This window comes from Chiloscyllium plagiosum, chromosome 14 (genome assembly GCF_004010195.1).
Source record: "Chiloscyllium plagiosum isolate BGI_BamShark_2017 chromosome 14, ASM401019v2, whole genome shotgun sequence".
Classification (NCBI taxonomy): Eukaryota; Metazoa; Chordata; class Chondrichthyes; order Orectolobiformes; family Hemiscylliidae; genus Chiloscyllium; species Chiloscyllium plagiosum.
In genome coordinates this window covers 24798966-24812444 of record NC_057723.1, presented here as the reverse complement: position 1 = coordinate 24812444, position 13479 = coordinate 24798966, and the positions used below count along the sequence as shown (strand labels likewise).

At 38.1% G+C, this 13479-nt stretch overlaps 1 protein-coding gene across 7 annotated transcripts in view; it reads right to left on the bottom strand.

Annotated features, from left to right (window-relative positions):
- The window catches only part of atp10b (ATPase phospholipid transporting 10B), a 268819-nt gene that overhangs the window by 69798 nt on the left and 185542 nt on the right, over window positions 1-13479 (bottom strand). For 6 of the 7 annotated variants that reach the window (XM_043703360.1, XM_043703361.1, XM_043703366.1 and 3 more), the window contains 6 exons: window positions 6228-6432; window positions 5797-5882; window positions 4963-5066; window positions 3727-3858; window positions 1333-1460; window positions 68-320 (listed from right to left, as the gene is read on the bottom strand). In XM_043703360.1, coding sequence (XP_043559295.1) covers window positions 68-320; window positions 1333-1460; window positions 3727-3858; window positions 4963-5066; window positions 5797-5882; window positions 6228-6432 — 908 coding nt within the window. The remainder of the gene's footprint in view (window positions 1-67; window positions 321-1332; window positions 1461-3726; window positions 3859-4962; window positions 5067-5796; window positions 5883-6227; window positions 6433-13479) is intronic. The other variant, XM_043703365.1, reaches the window with a different exon arrangement.

Below are 13479 nucleotides of genomic sequence, written 5' to 3'. Positions count from 1 at the left end.
ACATGTACTTTTAATCTCTGTTCTAGTTCATTGATTATGTTGATGATTACATGGCTGTAATCCTCACTATTTTCAGCATGTCGAAACTCTGTGCCGATGATGGTGCAACGACGGAAGGCCATTCTGTTTTCAGTGAGGGTTCCTGTCTTATCGGAGAAGATATACTGGATCTGACCAAGGTCCTCAGTGATATTCAGAGCACGACACTGCACACGGGTGTTGGTACTTTCATCGTACAGATCAATATCATTGTGTATGAAGAATATTTGACCCAACTTTACAACCTCAATGGAAACATATAAAGAAATAGGGATAAAGACCTGCCAATAGAAACAAAATAAATAAGGCCAGAATTTTTACTTTTGAAATAAAGGGAACATTATGAAATATTCAATGTGAATAATCTGTGTATGAAGGTAATACAATCACGTATTTTTAAATTTATTTTAAGATTTTTACCCTATGGTATCTCCAGAATTCACAGTTGAGGTAACACTCTGGTCTCCCACTCATAATTCTCATTTGACATTTAGTATTGTTCTGAAATCTGCCTAGATCTTACAAGATTCTGCTTGTAGTTGAAGAAGAAAGGCAGTAACCTTGGAATGCTTACTTCACCTTACTTATTGCTCTATGCATTCCTAACCCCTTTCTCCATCAGCCATGAACCTGATAGTTTAGCATGCTAATTTTATTTGCTCACTATATACTAAACTATAAATCATTTGTTCATATTACACTCATCATAAATATATTTGCAGTGCAGGCAATAAGGCATGTCTTCAGAATTTATAGTCAGACTCTTATTTTCAACAGAGCCATTCAGCAGAGCAAGATGAGCAAGTAATGATGGTTACTATGTCAACAAGTAACATTTACTGTTGTTAGATTGCCTGGATGATGCTGATACCAGCATACTTCAATAACTTCCTAACTAAAACCAAAGAGTTAGAAAGTAGAGAAAATGATGATGTAATTCTACAATATATTTTCTATAACCAGAAGCATAAATCTTCATTGCCTGTTTAAGGCAAGGTCCTCAGCCCTACAGCATATAGTGTAAAAAAACTACTCTATTTATTAATGCATTCTCTATCAATTAAAATCTGATTTTATATTAGCTAACTGAGATAAATGCTTGAATTAAAATTGATGTTTTAATTACACATTGCAACCATGCAACTAACATAATCAGCAACATAACAAAATACATAGATATTTGGAATCTTAAGAAAATGCTTGTTTGAGAGCCTTTATGATTAAATGTCCCTGAACAGAATGTCAAGGATGTAAACAGATGCAGGCAATATGATAGTGATTGATCTGATTTACCTGTAGTAGTATCACCATTGTCAGGAACATGTAACACCCAGATACAGCAGCTGACATGAAGCTGCCATTGCTGTCTGGAGGTTCAAACGGAGGCCATGAAGGGAAGGTTCCAACCCAAATACTGTGGCCTGTGGATAAAATATGAACAAAACTGTTACAGAAAACCAATATCTAAACAAATGGCATTGGTTTTTCTGTGAAAGAAATGAAGTACACAAAAAAAATGGCACAGTGCACCCACAGCCACTTTGAGGATGAAAATAAACAAGTCATCATGTATGCTGTCAATATTACCTTTTTCACAGTCTACATTCTCTGTTGCATTTTCATAAGACCAGCCTCTGCACTGCCAAATTGTTCAATCATAGTAATCTGCTGCCATGGTTTCCTTTCTACTTCAAAACAAATTCCTTCAGTGTGAAGATATATCTGGTGAATGAAATGCATTCACCCTCATATCAATCCTCAGTGTCAGGGTAAATACAGTAATTCTTCCTGACACTGGAAGCAAAGTGTCAGGTTTCATTTCCTTTAAAGAAGGTTGATCTGTAATTTTTGAACATTGGAATCAAATGTTGGGAAACTTATCCTGTTTAATAAGTTTTTGAGTCTCCATAATCAAACAGGCAAAATTTATTCACTGCTGTCGGTTTTACCTTAATAAAACCCATCTGGATGACCATTCAAACAGCATCCACTCTGCAAGTGGCATAGCCTGATTTTTAAACGTAGTTCATAAGTTCAATCTCAGGATTTATTGAATTAGTGTCGTAGCAAGTTATGCTTAGTTCCAAGGGACAACCTAAGATATGGAGTCTTTACATTCTTCCTCTGTATATAAACATATGTCTATAAATCTGGAACGGTGCGGGAATCTGCTTCACTGGAAACAAGCAGACCAGTTAATTTCAACAGTGTCGATCTTGGTAATTGTATAAAAGGCAATAAAAGAAATGAAAACATATAAACAGTAAAAGATGCAGACAAATGAGAATGCCTTACCGTGATAAAATAAGAATTATACAGCAAATAATTTATTTCATATTTTAATTTTAATTCTACTCTGTAAAGGAAGTAAAAACAATGACTGCAGATGCTGGAAACCAGATTCTGGATTAGTGGTGCTGGAAGAGCACAGCAATTCAGGCAGCATCCAAGGAGCTTTGAAATTGATGTTTCAGGCAAAAGCCGTATTCCTGATGAAGGGCTTTTGCCCGAAACGTCGGTTTCGAAGCTCCTTGGATGCTGCCTGAACTGCTGTGCTCTTCCAGCACCACTAATCCAGAATCTGTAAAGGAAGTACCTATGTTAGAACTTCATGTACAAATTTTACATGGCCATGAGAAATTTTGCTGGATCACACACTAAACACATCAACTTGGATTTGCACATATCTGTTAATGAGATAAGACATCAGTGTTTTATAGAGAAATCTTTCAACAAAATGTGGTACTGAACCATTTAAGGAGACAATGGGTTCAATGACCAAGCCTGGTCAAAGAGTGAGATTTTGAGAACTGTCTTATAAAGGTAGGATGGCCGGCATTGGAGGTCACCAGAACTGGACACCTGCACAATGTGGATGACACCAGCTCAGTCTTCAGGTTCTGAGATGCTGTGACATTGGAGAGATGACATGGGTGTCGAGGGGCACAGTGGTGTAGAGATAATAGAAAAAAAGAGTAAAAAATTATCAAAGAAAACTTGAATTTCTGGATTCTGTACCAGATGAGGCAAAGCAACTAGTATAGGCCTCTGTCAGTGCTTTAGTGAGGTAAATGGACTACAGGTCAGAACTCAGATATGAATTTACATGGTACCTGAATGCCCAAAATGTTTAAAAAAACCCCACATTTTCCAGTATAAAGCCAGATGCTTGACTACTCTACTTAAAGGAAGAAAAAGAGGCAGGGATCTACAGAGGTCGAGGGAGAGAATTCCAGAGCTTTCAACTCAGGCAATAGGCAGTATGGCAACCAATGGTAAAATGATTGAAATTGGGGATGTAAAGAAAACCAGAATTAGGGGAGCACAAATGTCATAAAGTTGTGGAGCTAGAGATTAAAGAGTCAGCCAGAAAATAGCAGGGATACCACAAACTTGGTCCTTTCATATTAGGAAGGTAAGCCACGGAGAGGTTTAAAAACAAAGGTGATAAGTTCAAAATCGAAGCTTTGTTTAAACAGATGCCAGTCTAGAAATGCAGGGAAAGGAATAGTGGGTGATTGGAATTTGGAGAGAGTTAGGACACAGTGAATGATAAACATGATTACTCATTGTAGTAATTGATTTATGCAATCAATTGCTACAATTTAAAATTTAACAGAGCATTTTTGTTTGCACTATTTCAGTTATAACAGTAAAGTTGAACATTTCTACTCTTACACATCTTACCCAAGGCTCCAAGAAAACACATCATCACCATGAGAACAACAGAGCAGAGGACATTGGTGTTCATTCTCCTCTCCAATTTACTCCGTTTGTAGCGAGGTCCATTATTATTAAGCATTGCCTTGGTTTCATGACCTAAAAATATGTATTTGAAAAATTGCTATGACCTATTATACATTTCAGTACATAATCCACTTGCAATCTGCATACTGAATGTTATTTTAAGATTTCAGAATTGTCCAAACCTATAAGTCTTAGTTAATTCTGTCAATCATTCACAGCATTTGGCTTAGGTATCTCTGCATTGTTTCCATAGCCTTCAAAGGAATTTTTCATTCTTTCAGTACTGAAGGACCATCCATTGCCTCTCCAGTGTTGGTAGTGCACCCACCTTCATTAATGGGATAGTAAGCCACCCTCTGCCACTGAATAACAATTTTCTTCACAACACTGTTGCATATCAGATGATGGCATGGGGGTGACGAGGGGTTGGTGGGAGGTTTTGGACCAGAAATATTCTCAACACTGGAGCTCCAAGCAAAAAAACAACTTTATCCACAAACATCGACTTCCAATGACTTACTAATAAAATCCCTCTCAAGGTGTGGGTGCAATGGCAAGATTGTAAATCTTTTCTGAAGCCTTTCAAATTTCACAACATGTTTCTGAAAGTTTTCCAAAAGTGGCCAGATGGATCTCAGTCCATCTTAGAGGACAGACACCAACAGGTTGGTGTGAAAGTAGAGTTGTGTAGATGAGATTGTGGAAGGAAATTAAGTTTCTTTCCCTTAAGAATAATAATGAGCCAGTCAGGTTTCCTCAATAATCTTTTAGCTTTATGATCACTCTCATAAAAGCTTTTAATTTCCAGATTTATTTACATTTTTCAAAATAATTTTTATTGTGACAATTGTTTGGGGAGGTAGATTAAATTTATTACTTTTGAAGTTCAATTCTCAAACTGTTACAGTGGGATTTGAAATCCTTCTCCCTGATTTAATATTTTGCACATCCCAACCTTTAAAAAGCCCCATATGGAAGAAAATTATTTTTTTCATTTCTGATTTAGTAATTTTTCAATAAGAATTTGCCAAGACTTGTTCAAATTTACATTTTTGGACGAGATCCTTTACTGCTGCCACAGTAGTCTCCCTTCACTTTGTTTATTGGTGATCCCACCTCATGCTTATGAACGTAGCAGAATAACTTCATAGGAATAATGAATAACATATTACAGACCTGCATATATAACTATGCCCACAATAACTTTAGTGTTCCGGATAGTGCAGCCTCGAAGTAAGAGGCTGTCTTTATTGAAGCCGATCTTATTTTCAGGATTTTCCCTGAAAAACAAAACCACCCACAATTAATTTATTTTAATTATCCTTTATGTCCTTCTTAAAATTCACCTCAATCTGAAGCAAAAGGTCAACTGTGAAACTTCAGCTCAGAGAAAACCTCACAGTTTCAAAAAGCATGTTCTGTTTAGATCCACCTCTTGAATTTAGACTATTAATTTTATCTAATCTATGTTCTCAATTTATGCCATACTAACATAGTAGCTAATGCAAATCTCTCCACCAACTTATTTTAATTGGACAATTACTCAGTGGCAATAATGTGATGGCTTTAAGAATCTCAAGTCCATAAATTTATAGGGGTGAATACAAACACACCATGAAAATTCAATCAATGTTCCTCTCTCTGAGGAGAAGATATCTAGCTTCTTAGAACTCATAGCAGCTCAGATGAAAGCAGGAATTCACTGTCTGCAGAATTCCAGAAACAAATCTGCATCCTATTGATCACTATTGAGAATGTATTAACCAGTAAAAGTCAAAACTCAGAAAAGTAACCTCACTAAACTCAGGATCCTCTCAGACTCACCGACCTTTGCAAAAATGTGATTAGATTATTAAATTCTGAATCATATTCATGAATGATAAAAAACTCGCAATATGATTAAGGTTAGGGTTGGGGTTAGTATTAGTAACAAAGCATTAATTTGTTAAAATAAAGCTAAGTCATAGACCAGCAAAAGTGTTGGTGCAACACAAGCAATTCCCTACTTACATAATGCCCTCAAATTTGTTGAGATCATTGTTGGGGTTTTCACAGGTTATAGTGCAGTTGAAGGTCTCTGGTTCAAAACTCGAATGCTGGAAAACAGTCAACATGGCAACCAAGTATAGTCTTATGAATGACAGATTTTGTAAAAATCACAGTATGCTTTATGAGCAGCAACATGGTTTAATGGTAAAGTAACCGATTAATTTCTAAATTGCTCAGTTGGAAACAGTGAGATCAATTTACATTTTCACTAAGCTGTTTTTATGCCAAGAGGTTTTAATAGCTCAGGTAAGGTTGGCACGTTATGAATATCATAATCACGTATTTGTAAAAAACAAATCTTAGGTGTTGTCTGAGCAACTTCATACAATATGTTTCTGCTAATGTTTCCTTTGAACAGCAAGTCAAACAAACAAAGGAAAACACCATCTTACAGGATTTGTAAACCCTTTAACTGCAAGTCTTTGTTTGAGGTTTGTTTCTCCATCAAGGTTAAAAGTCTCAATGTGACAGATTCCATTTTGTTCTGATGAGTGCAATAGGAGCATATCAGCTGGGATTATTTCATTGCACGATAGCTGCACAAAGTCACCCACTTGAACATCTTTCCAGCATTTTTTAACATACTGCCGCTGTTTCCTGGAGAAGAAAATATTTCTGTAGTCAAATGCATGTCCAAAATAACTTCTTTCCACATTATTAATTTTGTTTTATTTCTATAGACTCAGATTTTTCACTGTGCTTCAGAATGAGAGGACCAAAAAATATTTTTACATTAGATGAATACTGCTGACTACAAATGAATACTGTTTTCACATCAAAGCTTGTGTATGAAGCACAACTCTGGAACCAAGAGTTTAATGTCCACATGCACTTGGAGCTACAAACTAATTGGAAAGTAAATGTGAAAATATGAAGTGGATATTTTTCCTTCTTGCCAATTCAGTAGCCACAAGGAAAATCTTACAATAACAAATGGCAAAGATGTCATGCTGCTTTTAACTTAATCAGTTCATCAGGACACCCATGCAATCAACTAACTCCATTCAATGTTCATTTCTGATTGAACAGGATCAATCAGTTTCCTGTCACATGGGTAATGATAAAATGATCCCTTCTGTCAATACAACAAAAGGGAATAGCCAAAAAAAGACAGAACTGTGAGATGCTGGAAATCAGAAACAAAAACAAAATCAGAAAATGCTGGAAAGACTCAGCAAATCTGGCAGAATCTATGGAGAGAAAGCAGAATTGACATTTTGGGACAATGACTGTTCTTCAGACCTGGGAAAAGATTGCTATACATGCTGAGGAGGAAATGAGTAAGTGATAGATGGAGATGGAGCCCAGAGAGAGAGAGAAAAACAGTTGGGCAGTATCATGGACTAGGCCAGACCACTCAAAGCATTCTTAAGCAGGCAGCCCAGACCATAACTTTGCAATTTGTTTTGATAAGTGTACAGTGAAAATTACGCAGAGTGAGGTAGCTAGGTTGACTACTAGATTTTAAAACAGACAAAAATTTATTCACAAAATTACACAACGAAACACAAAGAACAGAATAAAGAACCCCTACAGAATTCAGTCTATCCAAAATAGACTTGATTATGCTGTTCCAAATATACACAACAGTTCCAATAAGCAAACTCCCTTAAAAACCAGTACAAATGGAACACATGCTTACAGGTTGAAATTAGAAGGAGAGAGAGAGAGTTTCTACACAGCTCCCTGTTGAACTCACAACCAGTTCTGGATTGAACTAAACTGCTCAGCTAGAGAGGTAACCACTCCCCTTTCATTTTACAGGTCACTTCTAAAGCATGACCACTTTGGCCTGAAGTCTCATCTATTTATATATAAACAAAATGCCTCTCAAAATTCTTTTCATCTCTGTACCAAACCAGCCTGATCGGAGCCTGGCCTGGTTTATTACCCCTCTGAAAAAAATCAAGGAACAGCTTTAAGAAAAAAAGAAAAGGACGAGCTTTGTGACATCAGACAAAAGAATGGGTAAAGGATAGTGTGGGAGAATGAATGGCTGCTAATGGGGACCATTAGTGGCTGACAATTTGTGGTAGCAGGCCATGTGATGACAACGTCTGGTGTGTGGGGGGTTGGGATAAGGATATGGGAGAAGGTGCTCCAGCCTTAAAATTGTTGAACTAGATAAAGAGGAACCTTGATTATCTAAACGAAATGGGTGGGCAGTATTTTGTTCAGATCAATGATTATTTGGTTAATTAATACAATGAATCTCCTCTGGGCTCCGAGTTTTCTGAAGTTTCCTTTTTCCTCTCTCTGCCTGCCCTTGCTCCCTCTCTCTGTCTCAGGGTTGGTTCTGAGTGGACACAAACTTGTGTGTAAGGGACCTGCAGCATTACTAAAGCCTTTCCCCACCACTGCTTCATTTCAATGGGATTGACAGAATGAACACTTGCTATGTCGGCTCCCCGTTCAGGAGACTAGGCAGCAGCACACTTCGCAGCGTGCCCTCATCCCCGCAATGGAGACGGCAGTCGGACTGGATACCAACAACAAGACTGTTGCTGCCTTTGGGGAGGGTGAGTCTCAAAATAGCGCACACACACACCTTTTTGACAAGTTCCCATTTTGCCCTGTACAGGACAATGTTGGAGAGATTGTCTGGGGAAGGGGGGTTTAGGGTACACTTCTGTGTAGAACTCCTGGGAAAGCGTGGGGAGAGAGAGAGGGTGGGTGCTCAGTCATTTGGAGACAGTGCCTGGGCTCCCATCAATGTCCAGGACTGTTCTCGGCAGCACTTCAGTAAGCCGAATTCACTTTTAATCGTTGTACGCAAAAGGCACAATCAGTGTTGGAAATGTTTGATGTAATGTTTCCATCGAGAACTTGAGATCTTCTTCGGATAATCCAAAATTCGGATAATTGATATTTGGATAATCGAGATTCCTCTGTATTGAGTCCAGAAGGTTGCAGGGTTCCCAAGTGGAAAATGAGGTGCCATTTTTCCAGCTTGTGCTGAGCTTCACTGAAACACTGCAGCAAGCCCCAGACAGAGATTTTGGCCAGGTCAACCAATCTCTGTTTCATCTCCCCAGCGAAGAGGGGACCAGATTGTGAGCAGCAAATATATTAAACTAGATTGAGTGAAGGGCTCTAAGTTATAAATTTTGGAGTGAAACTCTATGAACCAGGCCAATAATAAATACTGTGAATTTAAGCAAGAGTCAGATGATAGGAAAATGATCTAATTAGAGAAGGAAGCAAACTAATTAACAAATAAACAATTTTAAATATAAATAAGGTGCAGATGCTGGACATCTGAAGTAACACAGAAAGTGTAAGAGAAACTCAGCAGGTTTGATATCATCTGTGGGGAGAGAAGCAAAGTTAACATTTTCAGTCCAATTTGACTCTTCTTGAACAGCCTTCAGCATTTAATTAGTTCAACTGGAAGCAGTTTGTCTTGAACTCAATAGATTGTGGATTCAACTCCATTACTAATGCAACTACAGTAAGCTCCTCAGTTGCTGTCAGTTTAGATGTTGGAATTTCTGCAACTTATACCAGATCACTGCTGAACTGGAGTGCTTTATTTTATATAAGTTTTATGTTGCAGCTGGAAATATTCTGCTGCTATCTGGACAAACCTCCTTAAAGTAGCCTCGCAAATGCAGACGAGGCACAGCCCCTGGGCAGGTTTGGTACCAAAGAGATCCTGACAGGAATTTGGTAAAATCATGGCAGGGCCTTTTCTGTATGCTTCCCATCAGCAAGCTTTCAATGCTGAAGTAGCTAACTTGGATGACTTGAAATGACTTTTTCCCAACCTGTTTTTGTTTGATCTTTCAGGCCTTTCTACATGCCAGAAAATTTCTGGTATGCTAGGGTGGAGCTCATCACTCACTTCAAGTTCAGCTCCTGTGGTGCCATAGGTACTAGCTGCTGGACTATACTCAGGGTTTTCCTCTCTCTGTCCAATTTTTGAGAAAGCCTCAAAGTCTTTCACCTGCTCATCTCTGTTGCTGCTGCGCTTTTCTTATGCTTTTTCTTGCTGGTTAACACTGCTTTTGTGGGCTGGTTCACTACTCAATCCCATGTATAAATGTCACTGGCAGCATCTGGATGCTTAGTAAGATGGTGACTGGACACAATATTACTGCAACCCCCATGTCATCTCTCTCCACAAGAATCTCAATGAGTCTCTCTCTCACTGCAACCTCCAGGTCATCTCCACCTCTCTCCACAAGAAACTCAGTGAGTCTTTCTCTCACTGCAACCCCCAGGTCATCTCCAGCTCTCTCCACAAGAATCTCAATGAGTCTTTCTCTCACTGCAACCCCAGGTCATCTCCTCTTATCACATTCATCCCTACCCCCATCCACCCATTGCACTCTTTGCTACCTTCTCCCTACCCCAACCCCCTCCCATTTATCTCTCCACCCTGGAGGCTCCCTGCCTTCAGTCCTGATGAAGAGCTTTTGTCTGAAACGTTGATTTTCCTGCTCCTCAGATGCTGCCTGACCTGCTATGCTTTCCCAGCACCATTCTAATCTAGACTCTGATTTCCAGCATCTGCAGTCCTCACTTTTGCCGACAATATTACTGCAAACAAGTAACATTCATTGTAAACTATATAAAGAGGCACAGTACTTTCCAGTGCTTTCTTCCTTCAGATCTTCATCCAACATGATTTGACATCATAGTGAAATGATGGATAATACAGTCTAGCTGTTGGTATAGAGGTTATTACCCCACACACCTCCCTGATATAAACTCCAGAGCCCTCGCAAGCAGTAACCCAGAAACCTGCGCAGCTTTGCAGCATTAGCTCCATTATACTTGTACAGCGAATGTAACCATTGTTTTCAGCCTCATAACCTCTAATTATGTTCTTAACTGAAGTTAAACAGCTCTCATGTTAAAGTCATTGGGGAACACACTTACCATCTATAAACCAATGTGAATCAGTTTGTTTTACACAGTGACAGATTCATGGAATCCTTCTGTTGTCTTTAAATAGTTGTCAAACTGAGACAGTCTGCTCTCAAGGGGGCAAAAAAAGTTATAAATAACAGGGGAGTTCTCCAGATGTCTTGGAAAACATTTACTTCTCCATTGACATCGAACAAAATAAGAATACATTGTCATTTAATATCACTGCTATTAGTGAGCCTCTGCCGCACTCACATTTAGAAATATGGCAACCAGCGTTATACAGGGACTACATTTGATTGGCTACAAAGTACCTTGAACACCTGAGGGCATGAATAGATGCCATATTAAAGGAAATTTCTTACCTTTTAAAGACTGGTTTCCTTTATTGGAAAATTATTGTGCCTGTAATTTTTACATCACAACATTGTCTATAATATTTCATAGGTTGATGGTTTTTAGTTAATTTCACAAGAGCATCAAGCTTGACTGGAATCATATTAGAAAAAAAGGTAACAACATAGGATTATTTTTAATTTACAAGGTGTCTCCAGAGTCTCCAGAGAGAGTTGGGATATGTATGTTGTCAGCATACAGCTACAAGGAAATGATTTGATGAAAACTACTAATTTTCAACATCTTTGACTGATCTGACATTGCTTTATTCAGCAGTAGCACTAATTATAGAAAGACAAATTAGACTGTCAGGATTGCTTTTGTTGTTTGAATGCATAAATGTCATATTGGCAGGATGTTGTCAATATAGCTTTGACGGCCAGTCAATATTGCCTTCACATCCATACGCATTTTGTTGTCTAATGAAATTGATACGTTAAAGTCTAGAATTTTCATCAGTTATATAAAGGAAAGGCACATTTTGTTAGCATCCTTTCATCAAATAACACAGTGGGCTTGCAGCAAATCAAATTCATTAGGATATTTGCTGATCTGAAAATTCAATTGTTTAGTTTGCTAAATAAATGACAGCATCATCATACAACAGCAGGCTGAGTTTAATGCGGCATGTCGTGGTGGGAAGCAAAATGACTGGGCCAACTTAAACATCGGAGAGACTCCACATAAGTCTCCTGGCAATGAAAAAACATCAGCCAAGTAAGAGCTGGGAGGGAATGATGTGGGAATTCGTAACTTGCAGCAACGGAATGTCAATTCACAATCACGGAACTGTTCTGGCACAGCAGGGCATCATTCAGCCCATCAATATGTGGACCAGCTCTGCAAATGAGCATCATTGTCTATTATCAATTTCTGAATTTATCCCTGCACACTATTTCTGTCCAAATGATCACCCAATACCTTCTTGAATGCCTCAAATGAACCTACCTGCACCACACTTCCAGGCAGTGCATTCTATACCCTAACTACTCACTATGTGAAATAATTTTTTCTCACTTCATTCTTGCTATTTTTACACATCACTTTAAATTTATGCCTTCTCCCTCTTCTTTCCTTTGTGAGCAGGAACAGGTTTTCTATCCAACTTGTCCAGTCCAAATGTGCTCAAATTAAAAGGGGGAAATGAGGAAATGCTTGATCTGTGAATGCTGTAGCCTAGATTTTGGGTTGTAATTGTGGTGAAATTGTAGGTGGTCACTGTTATTATTCATTGAAGCTGGCAGCAAAATTTGGCATTCATACATGTGCAGTTCAAAGGGGAACTCCAGATGTCATTGTTGGTAATTTCCATTCTTCCATGGTGTGCACTGCAGACGTCTTCACAAGTGGAACCTTAGGAGTCATTTGACTGGGCCTGAACTCCTACCTTTTACACTTTTAATAACACTAGAAAGCAATAAATGAGGTACAATTTTGCCTTTAAAGACTTACTAAGTCATAATTACTATGGAACATAATAATAGTTATTTTCATCTCGCTCTGAAAATAAATTTAATTGTGGAATATCAAGATTTTCTATTTGGATTAAAACATTTAAAGATTTTAAAAATATTTTATCAAGTCAAACATATTTCAGCTATCACCATAACCCCATGTGCAGGTCCCATCACAGATAATCCTTGTATTTTGTTTCTTTTGGATGACTGAGAGAATCTGTCATCATGATTGACTGCTTGGTCTGCTTAAAGACATCACTGTTAATAAATGTTTGAGATCTCTAATAGCTGATGTTGGAACAAAATTAAGATTAGAAAGAAATGGAAACCATGTCACACTACTTGATTTTTGTGTCAACTTTCTTTGAGGTCAGCAGAAAATGCTGCCATTCACTACAGATGATAAAATCCTGCTCTTTTACGTTTTCCAATCACAGCAGTAATACTTTTAATCAATCATTTATTAAAAGGAAAAGAACGTTGAGTCAGTCATGTTAAGATGGACAGAAGAAGTGAACCCAATCTCAACACATGACCTTTGCAGTTAATTATCCTCAATTAATTCACATTTTAAAACACATTGCTTAAAATATTTGCATATAAATCGATTGTTTTTGTCCAAAGCTTTGCAAATAAACAATTGGGATAATAATATATGGAAAGATTTCAAAGGCAGTTGATGAGATGGTTTAAGAATGACATTGCCTGAAGTCTGAAGTAATTAATGTCTATTTCTGTTCTGCTTGTATAGAACAGACAAGAACTGGAAGTGGCTGCCCAACCTGAAGCATCAGGCAGACATTTAGCCTAATTTACCTGCCTCAATTCTGGATAATCTTGTGAAAGATGCATGGACCCCATCCCCAACATCGTGTCAGCATTTCCACCAACAAGCTCTCTATCCATGAAAGGTAAAGGG